This window comes from Mustelus asterias, chromosome 4, assembly GCF_964213995.1.
Source record: "Mustelus asterias chromosome 4, sMusAst1.hap1.1, whole genome shotgun sequence".
Lineage (NCBI taxonomy): Eukaryota > Metazoa > Chordata > Chondrichthyes > Carcharhiniformes > Triakidae > Mustelus > Mustelus asterias.
Genome location: NC_135804.1, coordinates 55,091,924 through 55,112,870, shown reverse-complemented (window position 1 = coordinate 55,112,870; position 20,947 = coordinate 55,091,924). Strand labels below are relative to the sequence as shown.

General features: G+C 44.5%; 1 protein-coding gene across 1 annotated transcript in view; it reads left to right on the top strand.

Annotated features, from left to right (window-relative positions):
* The first annotated feature begins 5,223 nt into the window (after positions 1-5,223).
* Positions 5,224-20,947, top strand: part of hsf4 (heat shock transcription factor 4) — a 152,269-nt gene continuing 136,545 nt past the window's right edge. The window contains exons 1-2 of the mRNA XM_078211052.1: positions 5,224-5,326; positions 16,835-16,962. Coding sequence (XP_078067178.1) covers positions 5,296-5,326; positions 16,835-16,962 — 159 coding nt within the window. The 5' untranslated portion in view covers positions 5,224-5,295. The remainder of the gene's footprint in view (positions 5,327-16,834; positions 16,963-20,947) is intronic.

Below are 20,947 nucleotides of genomic sequence, written 5' to 3'. Positions count from 1 at the left end.
TAGCTGTGGCCTAACCAAAGTTTTATACAGTTCCAGCATAACCTCCCTGCTCTTAAACTCTATGCCTCGGCTAATAAAGGCAAATATCCCATACAACTTCTTAACTGCTTTATCCACTTATCCCAATACCTTAAGAGACCAGTATACATGCATACCAATGTCCCTCTGATCCTTGGTGCTTCCCGGGATCCTGCCGTTCATCATCTATTCCCATGTCTGTTTGTCCTGCCAAAGTGCATCGCCTCACACTTATCTGGATTGAATTCCATTTGCCACTGATCAGCCCATCTGACCAGCCCGTCTATATCATCCTGTAATCTGAGGCTATCCTCCTCACTATTTACCACCTCACCAATTTTCATATCACCCGCAAACGTACTGATCATCCCTCCCTAAATCATTTGCATAAACCTCAAACAGCAAGGGCCCCAACACTAATGTCCCCACTGGACACAGGCTTCTGTTCAGAAAAACACCCTCAACCATCACCCTCTGCTTCCTGCTAACTCTGGATCCAATTTTCCAAAGTTTCTCGGATCCCATGGGCTCTTACCTTCGCTATCAGTCTCACATGTGGGACCTGCAGTGAGTATTCTAACCTCACTGACTAAACAGCACTTCTGTATAGTTACATATTAAGTCACTCTTATGCAAGAACTCTATAGTTGTGTAGTGACGATTCCTCCCTTATCGCTCCAAGTTACACAGTAAGCAACCCTTACCCTGCTGAACAAACGGAATTTCTTTATATTTATACTGAACAGGCAATAAATCTTGCCTTGCTGAATGAAGGGTTGCTCTGCCCAGTGTCTAAGAGAATCATTCTTACTCAGCTCCCAGCTCCCCACCCCTCCTGTCCCAATTAGTGGCAGATTTTCAGCTGCTTCGGTCCTAATCTCTGAAACTTCCTGCTCGAACCTTTCCATCTTTTCAAAACCTCAAAACCTATTTCCAACCAACCTTTCACTCATGCCTCCTAATCTCTCCCTTCCTTGCTTAGCATCTGTTTCCTTTTTCCTATTTGTCAAGTTGCCTCAGTCATTTCTTTACACTAATGACACCCAGGGTGGGATTCTCTGATCTTGCCCATACCGCCCCACTGCAAATGAGAGCGAGAGTTTGGAGTCCCAGCCAAAACTCCATTGACTGCAGCGGCACCAGGGAATCTCAGCCGCGAAGGAGGAGGAAAGTTTACGGCACTAATAAATGAGTTTTATTTTTAAAAGTGGGATTTGGGTGTAACACAATATTTATTTCCTATTACGTTGTCATTCTGAACACATGAAGAGTCAACCCCGTTGTAGAAATGTGAAGTTTACACTTTAGTAGGATTCATATTATTTTCAAAAGATGAAGAGACTGGGGAAATGTTGATATTTAGGTGGACCTGGGTGTCCTTGTACATGAATCGCAACATTCTTTTGCAGCTATAGCAAACAATTAGGAAAGTAAATCATAGAATCCCTACATGCTGTGTGATACAGTGCAGAAGGAGGCCATTCGGCCCATCGGGTTTGCACCAACTCTCTGGGCGGCACGGTAGCACAGTGGGCGGCACGGTAGCACAGTGGGCGGCACGGTAGCACAGTGGTTAGCACTGCTGCTTCACAGCTCCAGGGTCCCGGGTTCGATTCCCGGCTCGGGTCACTGTCTGTGTGGAGTTTGCACATTCTCCTCGTGTCTGCGTGGGTTTCCTCCGGGTGCTCCGGTTTCCTCCCACAGTCCAAAGATGTGCGGGTTAGGTTGATTGGCCAGGTTAAACAATTGCCCCTTCGAGTCCTGGGATGTGTAGGTTAGAGGGATTAGCGGGGAAAATATGTGGGGGTAGGGCCTGGGTGGGATTGTGGTCGGTGCAGACTCGATGGGCCGAATGGCCTCCTTCTGTACTGTAGGGTTTCTATGATTTCTATGATTTCTATGACAGAGTATCTTACCCAGGTCCTCTTCCCTGCCTATCCCCGAAACCCCACACACTTATCATAGTTAATCTATTTAATCTATGCATCTTTGGACAGTAAGGGGTATTATAGCATAGCCAATCCACCTAACTTACACATCTTTGGGAGGAAACTGGAGCACCCGGAGGAAACCCACGCAGACACAGGGAGAACATGCAAACTCCATACAGTCATCCGAGGCCGGAAACAAACCCAGGTCCCTGCCGCTGTGAGGCAGCAGTGCTGACCATTACTAACTAATCATATGTTATATTTTGTTATAAAGGGATTGGAGTATAGGATTAAAGAAGTCTTACTGCAATTGCGTAGCAGTTTTGTGAGACCACACCTGGGATACCGAATATAATTTTGACCTCCTTATCTAAAGAAAGATATATTTGCCTTTGTGGGGAGTGACCTCTGAGCTGCGATTGAGTAGACCAAGCCCCTATTGACTAGAGTTTAGGGGAATGAAGAAGCTTGACATGGTGGATCCTGGGAGGATGTTTCTGCTGGCTGGATCGTTGTCAAAAGCCTCAGGGCAAGGCGTCAGCCATTGAACACTGAAGAGAAATTTCTACACTCAAAATCTTTGGAATTCCTCACCCCAGAAAGCTGTGGATTATCAATCATTGAGTGTGTTCAGGACAGAGATTGATAGATTTTTGGACAGTAAGGGAATCAAGGGAAAGGAAGGTAGAATGGGAAGCCAGATATTTGATAGATCAGCCATGATCTTATTAAAATAAAAACAGAAAATGCTGGATAAGCTCAGCAGGCCTGGCAGCTTCTGTGTTGAGGGAAACAGGATTAAAGTTTCAAGTCCATACGACCCTTCTACAGAACTGTTTCTCTCTCCGCAGATGCTGCCAGACCTGCTGAGTTTATCCAGCATGTTCTGTTTTTATTTCAGATTTCCAGCATCCACACACAGTATTTTGCTTTGATATGATCTTATTGAATGCTGGAGCAGGTTCAAAAGGCAGAGTGGCTTAGTCCTGTCCCTAATTCTTTTCTTATCTACATGGGTCTGGAGTTTTGTGTAGGCTGGACGAGGTGAGGGAACTCGGAATGATACTAGTCGAACTATTTGTATTTTGACAACAATCCAGCAGCTTTAATGGTTATATTCTGTTCTGATGCCCACCCATCCATCGCTGCATTTACTGAATTCACAGTGAAAACAAGATGCTGTGCTAATGGAGTGGTGTTGTTTCGTGAGAAACCCACTCGCATTGTTCTCTGCTTCTCTCCAGAAGGCAGTGACTTTGTGCTGGGGTGTGGCTTTGCAGTATTTTATTCATCTTCACGTTTGAGTGTTGGCAGCCTATTTTACTGTGAGGTCACCATCACAGATCGACCTTGGCCACAGGATCTAGATTCATGCTTTATGTAACGTGGGGTGTCTGGATAGCGGTCAGGACTGAGAACCCTGTCTGTGACTTTCCACTCCCCTTCCTGAACCTGTAGATACGGAGGCAAAGGTTATTGGCCTGGCCACTCCTTTCGCTAACAGCGCAGATCAGGGATCAAATCTGGAAACCTCAGCCTCAGTATTAAATTGTTTATCCACTTGAGCATTCACTGAGCATTATTAGGGGATGTTTTATACACGCAGATTGTTTCATTATTTGTCTAAATTCTTCGGCTGTTCATGCTGGCAGGATTCTCCAGTCCCTCCGGCAGCCCACCCCTGCCTGCGGGTTTCCCGCTGGTGTGGGGTGACATCAATGGGAATTCCCATTGAAGCTGTGGGACCAGAGAATCACGCCACTAGCAAACAACGCGCCACCTCCCACCAGCGGGAAACACACGACTGGGAGGCTGGAGGATCTCGCCCAATATCTGCATTTATTGACCATATGCTATTTATTATAATTTACACTGATCTCCAAAATGTTAATATTCTGCAATACATAATTTATATTGTTTGTTAGTTTTATATGTAAAAATATATATAATATAGTTTGAGCAGCGCTTGTCTACAGAAAAACTTCCCAAACAATAGAGAATAGCTTCTCTTTGGTAGCAGGTTGTGTTTAGTTACAGCAACTGGAGTTTGCAACCTTTCCCAAATGTCCTCATTTATAGAATGTATACTGACTATATGATATACAGCATTATATAATATACAATATTGAATGGGGCAGAAATTGTGGTAAATATTCTATCTTGATGGTTAGGAATAGGCAATCATGCAGTCTGTAGACTACTATAGACTACTGTAGACTACTCGTGCTAGCCAACACCATCCTTTTTCCTCGGATGGTGTTGGCTAGCACGAGGGGACATAGCTTTAAATTGAGGGGTGAGAGATATAGGACAGATGTTAGAGGTAGGTTCTTTACTCAGAGAGTAGTAAGGGCGTGGAATGCTCTGCCTGCAGCAGTGGTGGACTCGTCAATGTTGAGAGCGTTCAAGTGGCTATTGGATAAACATATGGATGATATTGGAATAGTGTAGATTAGAGGGGCTTTAGATTGGTACCACTGGTCGGCGCAACATCGAGGGCCGAAGGGCCTGTACTGCGCTGTAATGTTCTATGTTCTATAGATAGAAACTGTCTAATAATGTTTTCTGACCAGTGGAGTACCTCTGTTGCTCCAACAGTAAGTAACATAATGTACTATATAAGGACAGGTGTAAGGACAAATGTATTATACCGGGGGACGCTCAATATGTTATTCTACTGCCAAGAGATGATGCAAAGGAAATGCCGCAGGTCTCTCGAAAGCCACATTGTCAATTCACTGCAAATAGGCACATCCTCAGTTAACATCATGGTAAATCAGGTATTTTATTCAGAGCTGGTGGTGCTCACCAAAGATCTGATAAATCCTTTTCAATTCCTTCTGCTTTGCATTCATGTTGGGCATCCTGGATTGGACTTCTTGGCAAGTCAGCATTTTGATTATACAAGGGGCAATGTTATGAGCCTGCACTGCCATTGGGGTCCCTCGTGCTTACAGAGCAGTTCAAATGCACACTGACTGTTGGTTAGAAAATCATGGACAGGAAACACACAAAGTCCCAGTATTCACTGCCAGTGCCCGACTCATCACATGACCCCTCAACCCCTTGCTTTATACCGGTGTTTTGATTCTGGTGGAGCTTGAGAATGTGCTTTAATATAAACCAATCTTCACACACCCTCAATTGGAGGACAGCAGTAATGGTTGGGATTTATGTGTTGATATGAATATTGATTCTCTTCATTGCCCTGTGATTCAATGACGTGACAAGTGTGCTTTCTCTCTTTTTTTTGAATTTTTATTTCTAGAGTGGGACCAGTTTCCATGTCTTTGATCAGGGCAGGTTTGCTAAGGAAGTGCTGCCCAAATACTTCAAACACAACAACATGGCCAGCTTCGTGAGGCAGCTAAACATGTGTAAGTGATACAGCCACCCGACTGAGGGTCATAGACAGCTGCTCTGGATACACTAACATATCCTTCCAAATGTGCAGTGCCCAGAACTGAATGCAATTCTCCAGCTACCGTCAGACCAAAGCTGTATATGACTAGAGCACAACATCCATCCTTTCATATTCCAGCCCCTCGAAATAAAGACCAACATTTCATTAGTCTTTTAAATTACTTTGTGTACCTGTTAACTAGCTTATGGTGATTTTTATACTTGAAACACAAAATCTTTCTGCTCCTCCACAATCCCTACCCATGCACCATTTAGAAAATATATCCATCTTGCATGGGTCTAACGTTGTTGATCTCAAACTTCCCCACATTGAAATACATCTGCCACAATTTTGCCCATTCATTTAATCTACCATTATCCCTTTCCAACTTTCCGATCTGGACTACAATCTTTAACATGCCTATGAACTTAAGTGCTTTACATTGGAGTAATTACCAATTAAATGATGGGAAATTGTCCACACACACTCCCCACTCATAAGCTTGTTAACTTTTGATTAACCTCTGTTGTCTCGAATTATAAGCACAATGCTCGGCGTGCAAATTCTTTCAACAGATTAGTGTTTGTAAGTGATGTTTGAAGGTGGCTTAGAAAAACAAACATTTAAAAAGAGTGTGGCTCCAAAACCACTTTATGGGTTGCTGAAAGACAGTTGCCACCAGCAATCGGGTAAGGCAGACACCAGTTTGCTTAACAGCCGTAATACAGCAGGAAGGAGGATGAAATATCCCAGGATACAGGAGTGAGCTTCAAGCTGGGTGACCAGGATTGGGAGTAGGAGAGGGGAAGGGGAGCTCCCAGAAGCAGCAAAGCTGCTGACATTGCTACTTTGGCTTTCACAATAATTTTCTGAATGAAAAAAGAAGTGTCACAGCAGCAAGAGAAGCAGCAGAATACCTTCATATTAGGGGGAGAAGGTGCTGTAGTGGTAATGCCACTAGTAATCCGAAGGTCCACCTGAATGCTCTGGGGACGTGAGTTCGAATCCCACCATGGCGTCTAGTGGAATTTAAATTCAATAAATAAATCTGGAATTAAAAGCTAGTCTCAGTAAGGGTGGCGGTGAAACCATCATCAGTTGTCGTAAAAACCCAGCTGGTTCAGTAATGTTCTTTCGGTAAGGAAATCTGCCCTGTGATGACGTAGAGGTTGACTCTTGATTGCCCTCTGAAAAGGCCTAGCAACCCACTCAGTTTAAGGGCAACTGGGGATGGGCAACAAGTGCTGCTCCAGCTAGTGATGCCCACATCCGTGAAAGATGAGAGAGACAGATAGAGAGAAGCTTAGGGTGAGACATTGAAACACATTGAGAGGTAGCATTACACAGGGAGTCAGAAAGATCCAACTACAATGGCATTGTTGACTAATGCCACCTTTGCCATGATCCAAAATGTCTTCCTTCTTAATTATGATAGCCGAACTGTGCATTTCTATCTGCCATTGATTATCATATTCAGTTAGTTTCCCAAACGCTCACCTATAGATAGGCTGGGACCAACTTTCTTTTTCCACAATCAACCTTCTGGACCTTGCATTAGAATTTCTGCTGTAACTGCAGTGGGAGATTGGAAAAGCCGCCTTTGGAAACTCCAGATGGAAATCTCCGAACAATCTCAAGAAAGAAGGTGAAAGACTGACCAGGTTTGAAATATCTTTCAGAAGGCACTGCAACTCCTTATAAATGAGCCACCAGAAAGTAAGAATACTTCCTGCCTTTCCATAGGAAAAGAACTTAAGTGTTGGGAAGATGCAAAATGGTCAAATCTACTCATTATTTTTCTGATGAGACAATTTAACTGTTGGTCAAGAGAACGGAGAAACTTTGCAACAGAAATTGTGACTTGAGAAGTCAGTTGGAGACCATTTGGTCATTGTTCTGGACAGTCAGATGAATGAAGAAATGATGAGATTTCCTGCACCCCTACCTATCCCTCACTTCCCTCCCACCATGATGACTTTGAGCAATAACAGTGGAGGGAATCATCATCGTAAGGACTGTTTGAAGATTCTGATTGACAAAGTCCAGGACATTATCCTTAAATAAACTGAACAAGTGTGAATTCAGTCACCTTATTTTCCTAATGGCAAACCAAGCTGGAAAAGAAATAGGAGTTGACATTGCTGTGCTGATTCCCTGACCTTGTGCTGTCTTTGAATCGTAGAATCACTACAGTACAGGAGGAGTCCATTTGGCCCATCGAGCCTGCACTGATAATAATCCCTCCCAGGCCCCATCCCCATAACCCCACATACTTACCCTGCTAAACCATCTGACACTAAGGTGCAGTTTGTCATGGCCAATCAACCTAACCTGTACACCTTTGCACTGTGGGAGGAAACCGGAGCACCCGGAGGAAACCCACACAGACATGGGGAGAATGTGCAAACTCCACACAGACAGTCACCCAAGGCCGGAACCGAATCCAGGACCCTGGTACTGTGAGGCAGCAGTGCTAACCACTGCTAACCATCTGTCTTAATAGCTGCTTAAGTGGTTCAGTGTTGAATGTTGTTTGATAATGATCCTGTGATGGGCCTTTATGACATTAAAGACACTTTATAAATACAACTTGTTCTTGTTCCTTCGATCCACTATCCAGCCTATTTGATAATTGCCCCGGAGCCCTCCCTATCTGCTGCTGCAGCTTCACGGGATGTCAGATGCAAATCCCATTCGTGAATTTAATTGAGGTTTTGGCTGTAATTCTGGCAAATTGACGGCAGCAAAGTGAGCGCAGCTGGGAGGAACATCCCGCTGAGGTCTCGAGAGTGTGAGATAAAGATCTATATTTATAACAATTTGAATGATGTATAACAAAGTTACCAGTGCCTTGAGATGTGCTGTACAAAATAATTATTTGATTTATAAGATGTATTATTTAACTGGGCAAATCTTGGAAATAGTCGAAACAATGTTGATTATATTGAAGGTGCTTCCAGTGGCAATAGCATAGCATCTGATTTGTAATAAGTGATCATTTTTTTCTCAATATCTTCAAAAATTGCTGATTTACAAACCAACCTAAGGCAGTATTTGTTCATCGCAAGGGCCGACCCTGGAATATGTCAGAGATTAAGAGGAGCCCTGTTGTAATATTTGAATGATTATTTCAAATTGGAAAGGTGAACTTTCCTGAAGAATTGACTGTTACAATAGGCTGGCTGGACTGTTAGCCACATTCCACCGAAGAGTGCAGATATTTGGGTTCACAGAAACATTACAGCACAGAAGAGGCCATTTGGCCCATCGTGCCTGTCTCTGAATGAGCAATGTATCCGGTGATGTGAGGAATTGCTGCAAGAATCTACATCATCTTTACCTGAAAATAATCAACATGATAGACAGCGCTGCCTTACTTACCTCTTTCTTTCATCTCCTCCTTCAGTTCTTTCACAAGGTTTGAAAGTTGTGCCCTCCTTACATGGAGCTTGCCTCTTGCACCTGACAATTTAGATTTCTTGAACCCACGTCAAACTTTGCCTCAGTTCCTCCTTCACGTGCTCCAATTTACTCGTCCATTTTCATATCCTTACATCTATTATTTTTTCAGTTCTAGCTTGCTGCTGCTTCAGGTCAGCCGACAAGATTTCAGTTCCTTTTTCAGTCTTATGGGCCAGCCTTCAGTATTGATTAACATGTCTTTATGTCTTTCTGGGTGGCCAGGAGAACTGATTTCCGATCAATCATTAGTTGCTTTGCCAACCCAAGCAGCAATCATCCCTTCTCTCTGACCCTCTCTTCCGCTTGAACACACTGCCCCTGACACTGAATGTGATGGATTACTGATTCGGCACTCAGCAGCGACTTTACATTGCATGGTGCATCCCACAGAAAGCAATGTGAGACTGAGGGTCGAGAATTATAGGAGGCTTTTGAAGAGAGGTGAGTTGGTGAGTGATACTATAGAAAGATTCTTGCAGAGAGTAGGCAGAATTACCAACGCAAGTTCCTTCTCAATTTTGTACAGGATATTCATTATTTCTTCAAAAGGACCTGCTTGTATTCATTGTTTGGCCCCAGAAACCATTGATTATTTACTCAAAACAGATTGGGTATGATAGCCCAATAACCTCAGTACTGAATCAACAATCCAATGATTGCGAGTTCAAAATGCAAGGTGGGAATTTGTGGAATTTGAATTGTATAGAATCCCTACAGTGCAGAAAGAGGCCATTCGGCCCTTCGAGTCTGCATTGACCACAATCCCACCCAGGCCCTACTCCCATAACCCCACATATTTACCCTGCTAATCCCCCTGACACTATGGTCAATTTAGCAAAGCCACTCCACTTAACCCGCATCTTCGGACTGTGGGAGGAAACCCATGCAGACACGGGGAGAATGTGCAAACCCCACACAGACAATGACCCAAGGCTGGAATTGAACCCGGGTCCCTGGTGCTGTGAGGCAGCAGTGCTAGTGTTGGTGTGAACTGGAATACTTTTTTTCATTCATTCATGGGACATGAGCGTCACTGACTGGCTAGCATTTAATGCCCATCCCTAGTTGCCCGAGGACAGTTGAGAGTCAACCGTATTGCTGTGGCTCTGGAGTCACATGTAGGCCAGACCAGGTAAGGATGGCAGATTTCCTTCCTGAAAGGACATTAGTGAACCAGATGGGTTTTTCTGACAATCGACAATGGTTTAAACGTGGTCATCAGTAGATTCTTAAAACTTCATTGCAGTGTTAATGTAAGCCCATTTGGGACTAATAAATAAACTACTTTTTTAAATTCCAGATATTTTTTATTGAATTCAAATTCCGCCATCTGCTGTGGCGGGATTCAAACCAGGGCCCCCAGAACATTAGCTGAGTTTCTGGATTAATAGTCTAGTGATAATACTACCATCGCCCTCCCCACATCAGTTGTCGGTGAGCACCAAAAGAACAAAAGAACAGTTGTTTTATTAATGTTCTTCAAGCAGAGACTAACCACCTCTGGTCTTGTGAACATATGATCCCAGTGAACATATGATCCCAGTGAACGTATGATCCCAGTGAACGTATGATCCCAGTGCCACACCATGTGGTTGACTCTTAATTATGGCAGTTATTCTATCTGCTCAACAATGTCAGGAATTCTGTCTATATTTACCTGGGGATAAGACCACTCCCAAATAATAACCAGCTTATCATATTAAGGGATCATCAGTTGCTAGGTTTAAGGACCATTCCATTGCCATCAGCAATTGTGTGAAACCTGTCTGACAACTATTGTTCAGGAGAAGCACTGGTGCTTGTGAAAAAGTTTCAATTCTAGTGTGAATCCTTTATTCTTTGTTATCAACAACACCAAAATAATTTCAATAATGATTTGTTCATCATGCCATTTTTCCTTTGATTAGAATTAAAATGCAAACAATTTTAATTCCTATCTGGGATTGAACAAATCCACGGGGAATGGGGAGACAGCATTTTAACTGTCATATATCTATATTTCACATCCTTTGTTTCTGCACTGCAACGAATAAGACACATGTAAATTTTCAAATATTTGCATATTGTTTGAAGCATACTTATTTATGGCTAAAATATTTGTTTGACACATTGACAACATTCTCCCGACAAACAGAATTTGGTTATTTTTACGATGGATCAGTTTCATTCCACATTCAGGTCAATTTTGTCACCTTGGGTTAAGATATAGTAGTCATGACAAAATAAATCCTCATTTGGCACTTGGGTGATATTTTGTGCTGGTTTAGGTCAAGCATTTCTGAGAGTGAGTAAGATTCTTTGAAGCTATTAGAGTCAAAGTTGATGATTAAAAAAGCACCTTCCTCCATCTTGTTAACATTGCCTTTCTCCATCTTGTTAACATTGCCTTTCTCCATCTTGTTAACATCGCCTTCCTCCATCTTGTTAACATCACCTTCCTCCATCTTGTTAACATCGCCTTCCTCCATCTTGTTAACATCGCCTTCCTCCACCTTGTTAACATCACCTTCCTCCATCTTGTTAACATCGCCTTCCTCCATCTTGTTAACATCGCCTTTCTCCATCTTGTTAACATCGCCTTCCTCCACCTTGTTAACATCACCTTCCTCCATCTTGTTAACATCACCTTCCTCCACCTTGTTAACATCACCTTCCTCCACCTTGTTAACATCACCTTCCTCCATCTTGTTAACATTGCCTTTCTCCATCTTGTTAACATCACCTTCCTCCATCTTGTTAACATCACCTTCCTCCATCTTGTTAACATCGCCTTCCTCCATCTTGTTAACATCGCCTTCCTCCACCTTGTTAAAATCACCTTCCTCCATCTTGTTAACATCGCCTTCCTCCATCTTGTTAACATTGCCTTTCTCCATCTTGTTAACATTGCCTTTCTCCATCTTGTTAACATCGCCTTCCTCCATCTTGTTAACATCACCTTCCTCCATCTTGTTAACATCGCCTTCCTCCATCTTGTTAACATCGCCTTCCTCCACCTTGTTAACATCACCTTCCTCCATCTTGTTAACACCACCTTCCTCCATCTTGTTAACATCGCCTTCCTCCATCTTGTTAACATCGCCTTCCTCCACCTTGTTAACATCACCTTCCTCCATCTTGTTAACATCACCTTCCTCCACCTTGTTAACATCACCTTCCTCCACCTTGTTAACATCACCTTCCTCCATCTTGTTAACATTGCCTTTCTCCATCTTGTTAACATCACCTTCCTCCATCTTGTTAACATCACCTTCCTCCATCTTGTTAACATCGCCTTCCTCCATCTTGTTAACATCGCCTTCCTCCACCTTGTTAAAATCACCTTCCTCCATCTTGTTAACATCGCCTTCCTCCATCTTGTTAACATTGCCTTTCTCCATCTTGTTAACATTGCCTTTCTCCATCTTGTTAACATCGCCTTTCTCCATCTTGTTAACATCGCCTTCCTCCATCTTGTTAACATCACCTTCCTCCATTTTGTTAACATCACCTTCCTCCATCTTGTTAACATCGCCTTCCTCCATCTTGTTAACATCGCCTTCCTCCACCTTGTTAACATCACCTTCCTCCATCTTGTTAACATCACCTTCCTCCACCTTGTTAACATCACCTTCCTCCACCTTGTTAACATCACCTTCCTCCATCTTGTTAACATCGCCTCCCTCCATCTCGCTAACATCGCCTTCCTCCATCTCGTTAAGATCGCCTTCCTCCATCTCGCTAACATCGCCTTCCTCCATCTTGTTAACATCACCTTCCTTCTTCCTCCATCTTGTTAACATCGCCTTCCTCCATCTCGTTAACATCGCCTCCCTCCATCTCGCTAAGATCGCCTTCCTCCATCTCGTTAACATCGCCTTCCTCCATCTTGTTAACATCACCTTCCTTCTTCCTCCATCTTGTTAACATCACCTTCCTCCATCTCGTTAACATCGCCTTCCTCCATCTCGCTAACATCGCCTTCCTCCATCTTGTTAACATCACCTTCCTTCTTCCTCCATCTTGTTAACATCACCTTCCTCCATCTCGTTAACATCGCCTTCCTCCATCTCGCTAACATCGCCTTCCTCCATCTCGTTAACATCGCCTTCCTCCATCTCGTTAACATCGCCTTCCTCCATCTCGTTAACATCGCCTTCCTCCATCTCGCTAACATCGCCTTCCTCCATCTTGTTAACATCGCCTTCCTCCATCTTGCTAACACTGCCTTCCTCCATCTTGTTAACATCGCCTTCTTCATCTTGTTAACATCACCTTCCTCCATCTCGTTAAAATCACCTTCCTCCATCTGGTTAACATCGCCTTTCTCCATCTTGTTAACATCACCTTTCTCCATCTTGTTAACATCACCTTCCTCCACCACTTTCTCGGTTAACTGCAGTTGAAATTCTTCTTTTGCAGCTATGAAGTTCTGCTGGTCAGCCTCCTATTCTCAGAGCTCTGCGAGCTTCATCTCACCCTAACCTCTGTTGTCCTCTATCCTGTATCAAATGTCGCTCACATATCACAGAGACCTGAGTCTCGAGTGAGACCTCAGACAAACCTGTGTACGGGAGATTAATATCATCTTTTGCATAGACTGCTGTACTGGAGAAATCTATCAATCATTGACGTAACTGCCATGTGTCTAAAGTGTTGACTGTCTGAAAATGTAGCGTGTTGGTGTGAACTGGAATACTAAGCAAACCTTTTTGTAAGTGGAGCTTAACGTTGGTCTCTCGAGCTGGCATAGTCGTGTTCCAGTTAAAATGTAACTTTTCTCGAGTGTTGATTGATGTCAGGACTAGAAAATTCCACATGCTAAAACACCAAGGCCAAAGCTATTCTCCTACTTCAGTGAAGCTGAGAGCAAAGCAACATTCCAGCTTAAATCAGTGACCATGATCCCCATCTGATATAACCTTCAGTGTATTTGCTTCTTCATATTCAATCATACAAGACTCAAGTGTATTTCCACAACCAGTCCCTCCATTTATTCTTCCTGCCTTTTTCAAACAAACATTGAAAGGCCTGACTCTCCATTCTTCATTTTCTCTCCGTTTGTTTCCCTCTTCTATCTGGCCTTGTCTCTTCTGTTTCTATTCTTCCTACACATTGATTGAATTTTTCGAGGAGGTGACTAGGTGTATAGATAAGGACAGTGCTGTTGATGTAGTCTGCGCGGACTTCAGTAAGGCTTCTGACATGGTCCCACGTGGGAGACTGATCAAGGAGGTAAGAGCCTGTGGGATCCAGGGTAATTTGGCAAATTGGATCCAAAATTGGCTTAGTGGCAGGAGGTAGAGGGTGATGGTTGAAGGTTGTTTTTGTGACTGGAAGCTTGTGTCCAGTGGCGTACCGCAGGGATCAGTGCTGGGTCCCTTGTGGTGTACATTAATGATCTAGATGTGAATGCGGGGGGTATGATCAGTAAGTTCGAAGATGACAGGAAAATTGGTGGTGTAGTAAATAGCGAGGAGGAAAGCCTTAAATTACAGCATGATGTAGACAGGTTGGTCAGATGGACAGAACAGTGGCAAATGGAATTTAACTCTGAAAAGTGCGAGATGATACATTTTGGGAGGACGAACAATGCAACGGAATACACAATCGGAAGCACTCGGAAGTACAGAGGACCAGTAGGATCTTGGGGTGCATGTCCAAAAATTCCTGAAGGCATCGGGGCAGGTAGAAAAGATGATTAAGAAAGCATATGGGATACTTGCCTTTATTAACCGAGACATAGAATATAAGAGCAGGGAGGTTATAATGGAGCTGTATAAAACATGGAGTACTGTGTGCAGTTCTGGTCGCCACACTTTAAGAAAGACGTGATTGCTCTAGAAAGGTTGCAGAGGAGATTCACCAGGATGTTGCCTGAACTGGAGCATTTCAGCTATGAAAAGAGGCTGGGTAGCCTGGAGTTGTTTTCCTCAGAGCAGAGAAGGTTGAGGGGGGACCTCATTGAGGTATACAAAATTATCAGAGACATGGATAGGGTAGATAGGAAGAAACTTTTCCCCTTAGTAGAGGGGTCAATAACCAGAGGTATAGCTTTAATGAGCGAAGTTGGTGGTGTCTTCTTTTGAGAAGAGGTTGAGAGAAGATTTGATTTGATTTATTATTGTCACATGTATTAGTATACAGTGAAAAGTATTGTTTCTTGCGTACTGTACAGACAAAGCATACTGTTCATAGAGAAGGAAAGGAGATGGTGCAGAATGCAGTGTTACAGTCATACTTGAGGTGTAGAGAAAGATCAACTTAATATAAGGTAAATAGAGCATTGTTAAAGAGTCTATAAGAATTAGAGTTTTAAAAGCATAGAATGAGAGTAAAAGATATAATTAGAGGGTGTGCTGGGAACAGCTCATGAGAAGTTATCACACTCTGGCACCACCTTGAATTCAACAATGTAACTAAAGAACAAAGAACAGTACAGCACAGGAAACAGGCCCTTCAGCCCTCCAAGCCTGTGCCGCTCCTTGGTCCAACTAGACCAATCGTTTGTATCCCTCCATTCCCAGGCTGCTCATGTGACTATCCAGGTAAGTCTTAAACGATGTCAGCGTGCCTGCCTCCACCACCCTACTTGGCAGCGCATTCCAGGCCCCCACCACCCTCTGTGTAAAAAACGTCCCTCTGATATCTGAGTTATACTTCACCCCTCTCACCTTGAGCCCGTGACCCCTCGTGATCGTCACCTCCGACCTGGGAAAAAGCTTCCCACTGTTCACCCTATCTATACCCTTCATAATCTTGTACACCTCTATTAGATCTCCCCTCATTCTCCGTCTTTCCAAGGAGAACAACCCCAGTTTACCCAATCTCTCCTCATAGCTAAGACCCTCCATACCAGGCAACATCCTGGTAAACCTTCTCTGCACTCTCTCTGACGCCTCCACGTCCTTCTGGTAGTGCGGCGACCAGAACTGGACGCAGTACTCCAAATGTGGCCTAACCAGCGTTCTATACAGCTGCATCATCAGACTCCAGCTTTTATACTCTATACCCCGTCCTATAAAGGCAAGCATACCATATGCCTTCTTCACCACCTTCTCCACTTGTGTTGCCACCTTCAAGGATTTGTGGACTTGCACACCTAGGTCCCTCTGTGTTTCTATACTCCTGATGACTCTGCCATTTATTGTATAACTCTTCCCTACATTATTTCTTCCAAAATGCATCACTTCGCATTTATCCGGATTAAACTCCATCTGCCACCTCTCCGCCCAATTTTCCAGCCTATCTATATCCTGCTGTATTGCCCGACAATGCTCTTCGCTATCCGCAAGTCCAGCCATCTTCGTGTCATCCGCAAACTGGCAGGGGATTTAGAGGGGATTTGAGGAAAAACGTTTTTACCCAGAGGGAGGTGGGAAGCTGGAACTCTCTCCCTGAAAGGATGGTAATGGTGGGAACCCTCACAACACTTAAGAAGCATTTAAATGAGCGCTTGAAACGCCATAACATACAAGGCTGTGGATCAAGTGCTGGAAAATGAGATTAGAATAGATAGGTGTTTGATGGCTGGCACAGGCACGATGGGCCGAAGGGCCTCTTTGACATTGACATGAAAGTTGTGTTTAACTCGCGTGACAGTTTAAATAGTTTTCTGCCAAAAAGTTAATTTGGGAAAAACACAGTTTTGGAAACTGCAGTTTAATATTGAAACATGTTTTTCCATATTGGCTTAAAGAAACCTATTAATTCTGGGTGAATGTTCTGCATTCACTGGTTAAGCTCTGCAGTGTGGTATTCATCAGGTACACACCAGTGACTCTTCACACAACCATCCTGATCTTCGAATCAGGCAGGGTCAAGGTGAGGTCACACGATTCTTAATGTTGGCAGCTTAAAACCAGTCAGCAAAACATCCCGGAACATTCCAGTCTGATCATAGCAATTGATTACAAAGTGGTGAAGGAGCTGGAGCAGATTGGTGAGTCCTTTCAGAGAGCACCCAACAATGATATCTATTGACTCAAAGATATTTGATTTAAAGCAGAGTTTTATTTCTCCTTTTCTTGTCTTTGGCCAGATGGTTTCCGGAAGGTGGTGAATATTGAACAAAGCGGCTTGGTGAAGCCGGAACGAGATGACACAGAATTCCAGCATCTGTACTTTCTGCGAGGCCAGGAACAACTGCTGGAACACATCAAGAGAAAGGTGGGACTTTTCCTCCGCCCAAAAACAGGAGCCTGGATTTGGCTCAGACAAAGGGTCATCCAGACTCGAAACGTTGGCTCCATTCTCTCTCCACAGAGGCTGCCAGACCTGCTGAGATTTTCCAGCATTTTCTGTTTTTGTTTCAGATTCCAGCATTTGCAATTTGACCTGTATTTGGGTTCAACTCACATTGGACCAACGTCAAACGTCAATGCTGTTATAAGAGGGTTCGCAAGGAGAGTTCTAGAACTGATCCCGGGCTGAACTGAGGAGCATCTTAATGTAGTTGAACTTGGTGTGAACCCACACAACAGATTGCTGCGAATTTGGCTTTGGGAATGATACTGTGTGGGATGTAGGGCACTGGTGGTGATGCTGTGTGGGATGTAGGGCTCTGGGGGTGATACTGTGTGGGATGTAGGGCACTGGTGGTGATGCTGTGTGGGATGTAGGGCTCTGGGGGTGATACTGTGTGGGATGTAGGGCTCTGGTGGTGATGCTGTGTGGGATGTAGGGCACTGGGGGTGATACTGTGTGGGATGTAGGGCTCTGGGGGTGATACTGTGTGGGATATCGGGCTCTGGGGCTGATACTGTGTGGGATGTAGGGCTCTGGGGGTGATACTGTGTGGGATATCGCGCTCTGGGGCTGATACTGTGTGGGATATAGGGCTCTGGGGGTAATACTGTGTGGGATGTAGGACTCTGGGGATGACACTGTGAGATGTAGGGGGTGGGGTAATGTATTGGCATGGATTGAAGATTGGCTAGGTAACAGCACAAGGAGAGTTGGCATAGCTGGGTCTTTTTCAAGTTGGCAGGGTGTGACAAGTGGTGTATTACAGGGATTAGTGCTGGGGCCTCAACTTTTTATAATTGATATAAATGACGGGTGAAGGAACTAAAGGTTGCTAAATTTGCTGATGACGCAAAGATGGGTAGAAGAGTCAATTGTGTAGTGAATGGAAGGAGGCTTCATAGGGACATAGGTTAACTGATGGGCAGAAATCTGGCAAATGGAGTATAATATGGGCAAATGTGAAATTCTCCATTTTGGCAGAAAAAATAAAAAAGAAGCATATTATCTAAATGGTGAGAGTTTGCAGACCTCTGAGAGGCAGAGGGACCTGGGTGTTCGAGAAAATAAATCAAAATTACAGCAAGTAATTAGGAAAGTTAGATGAATGTTACTGTTTATCGTGAGGGGAATTGATTGCAGAAATTATGCTTCAGTTGTACAGGACTGGAGTATTGTGTATAATATTGGACTAATTTAAGGAAATATGTAAATGCATTAGAAGCAGTTCAGAGAAGGTTTATTAGACTAGGGTGGACACAGTGGCATAGTGGTGAGCATTGCTGCCTTATTGCGCCAGGGACCTGGGTTCGATTCTGGCCTCGGAGCACTGTCTGTGCGGAGTCTGCACGTTCTCCCCGTGTCTAAGTGGGTTTCCTCCAGTTCTTCAGTTTTCCTCCCACAGTCCAAAAGACATGCTGGTTAGGTGGATTGGCCATGCTAAATTGTCCCTCAGTGTACCCGAACAGGCGCCAGAGTGTAGTAATTAGGGGATATTCACAGCAACTTTACTGCAGTGTCAATGTAAACCTACTTGTGACACAAATAAATGAACATAAATAAAATAAATAAATAATAGACAATACAAGGTGGGCTGCCTTAAGGAAAGGTTGCAGAGATTAGGTTTGTATCCACTCGAGTTTAGAAGAGGAAGAAGCAATTTGATCAAAGCCTTTAAGATCCTGAGTGGTATTGACAGGATGGATGTGGAGAGGAAGTTTCCGCTTGTCGGAGAACGAGGGGGTCACTGTTTAAAAATAAGGGGTCACTGATTTAAGACAGAAATGAGGAGAAATATTTTTCTCTGAGGGTTGTGAGCATCTGGAACTCTTCCTCAAAAGGCAGTGGAAGCAGAGCAGTTGAATACTTTAAGGCTCAGCGAGACAGATTCGTGATTAATAAGGGGCTGAAAGGTTATCGGGGGTAGGCAGGAATGCGGGGTTGAGGGTACAATCAGATCAGCCATGATCTTACTGAATAAAAGAACAGACTCAAGGGATGGGTGGTCTGCTTCTGCTCCGAATTTGTATCTTTGTATGGAATGCAATGCCCTGTGGGAGGTGAGGTGTGGGTTTGAGTGCCTGGGGAGATATTGTGTGCGCTGGAGGGCACTGGGGAAAGTGTTGTGTGAGATGCAGCACTCTGGGGAAAGTGTGTGAGATGCAGCACTCTGGGGAAAGTGTGTGAGATGCAGCACTCTGGGGAATGTGTGTGAGATATAGCGCTCTGGAGCAAGTGGGTGAGAAGTAGCGCTATGGGGAAAGTGTTTGAGATGTAGCGCTCTGAGGAAAGTGTTGTGTGAGATGAATTACTCTGTGGAAAGTGTGGTGTGACATGTATCACTCTGCGACAGTGTTGTGTGAGATGTAGCACTCTGGGGAAAGTGTGTGAGATGTAGCACTCTGGGGAAAGTCTGTGTGATGTAGCACTCTGGGGAAAGTGTGTGAGATGTAGCATTCTGGGGATACTGTGTGAGATGCAGCACTCTGGGGAAAGTGTGTGAGATGTAGCGCTCTGGGAAATGTGTGTGAGATGTAGCGCTCTGGGGAAAGTGTGTGAGATGTAGCACTCTGGGGAAAGTGTGTGAGATGTAGCATTCTGGGGAAAGTGTGTGAGATGTAGCATTCTGGGGATACTGTGTGAGATGCAGCACTCTGGGGAAAGTGTGTGAGATGTAGCGCTCTGGGGAAAGTGTGTGAGATGTAGCACTCTGGGGAAAGTGTGTGAGATGTAGCGCTCTGGGGAAAGTGTGTGAGATGTAGCACTCTGGGGAAAGTGTGTGAGATGTAGCATTCTGGGGAAAGTGTGTGAGATGTAGCATTCTGGGGATACTGTGTGAGATGTAGCACTCTGGGGAAAGTGTGTGAGATGTAGCACTCTGGGGAAAGTGTGTGAGATGTAGCACTCTGGGGAAAGTGTGTGAGATGTAGCGCTCTGCGGAAAGTGTGTGAGATGTAGCACTCTGGGGAAAGTGTGTGAGATGTAGCGCTCTGGGGAAAGTGTGTGAGATGTAGCCCTCTGGGGAAAGTGTGTGAGATGTACCACCCTGGGGAAAGTGTGTGAGACGTAACACTCTGGTGAAAGTGTGTGAGATGTAGCGCTCTGGGGAAAGTGTTTGAGGCGTAGCATTCTGGGGTAAGTGTTGTGTGAGATGTAGCACGCTGGGGAAAGTGTGTGAGATGTAGCACTCTGGGGAAAGTGTGTGAGATGGAGCGCTCTGGGGAAAGTGTGTGAGATGTAGCGCTCTGGGGAAGGTGTGTGAGATGTAGCACTCTGGGGAAAGTGTGTGAGATGTAGCGCTCTGGGGAAAGTGTGTGAGATGTAGCGCTCTGGGGAAAGTGCGTGAGACGTTACGCTCTGGGGAAAGTGTGTGAGATGTAGCACTCTGGGGAAAGTGCGTGAGACGTTACGCTCTGGGGAAAGTGCGTGAGATGTTGCGCTCTGGGGAAAGTGTTGTGTGAGACGGAGCACTCTTGGGGAAAGTGTGTGAGATGTAGCGCTCAGGGAAAAGAGAGTGAGAAGTTGCACTCCGGGGAAAATGTATGAGAAGTCGCACTCTGGGGAATGTGCGTGAAATGCAGCACTCTGGGGAAAGTGTGTGAGATGTAGCGCTCTGGGGAATGTGCGTGAGATGTCGCTCTCTGGGGAATGTGCGTGAGATGTACCACTCGGGAAAGTGTTGTGTGAGATGTCGCACTCTGTGGAAAGTGTGTGACATGTAGCCCTCAGGGAAAAGAGTGTGAGAAGTAGCACTCTGAGGAAAGTGTGTGGGATGTTGCACTCTGGGGAAAGTGTGTGAGATGCAGTACTCTGGGTAAAGTGTTTTGTGAGATGTAGTGCTCTGGGAAATGTGTGTGAGATGTAGCACTCTGGGGAAAGTGTGTGAGACGTAGCACTCTGGGGAAAATGT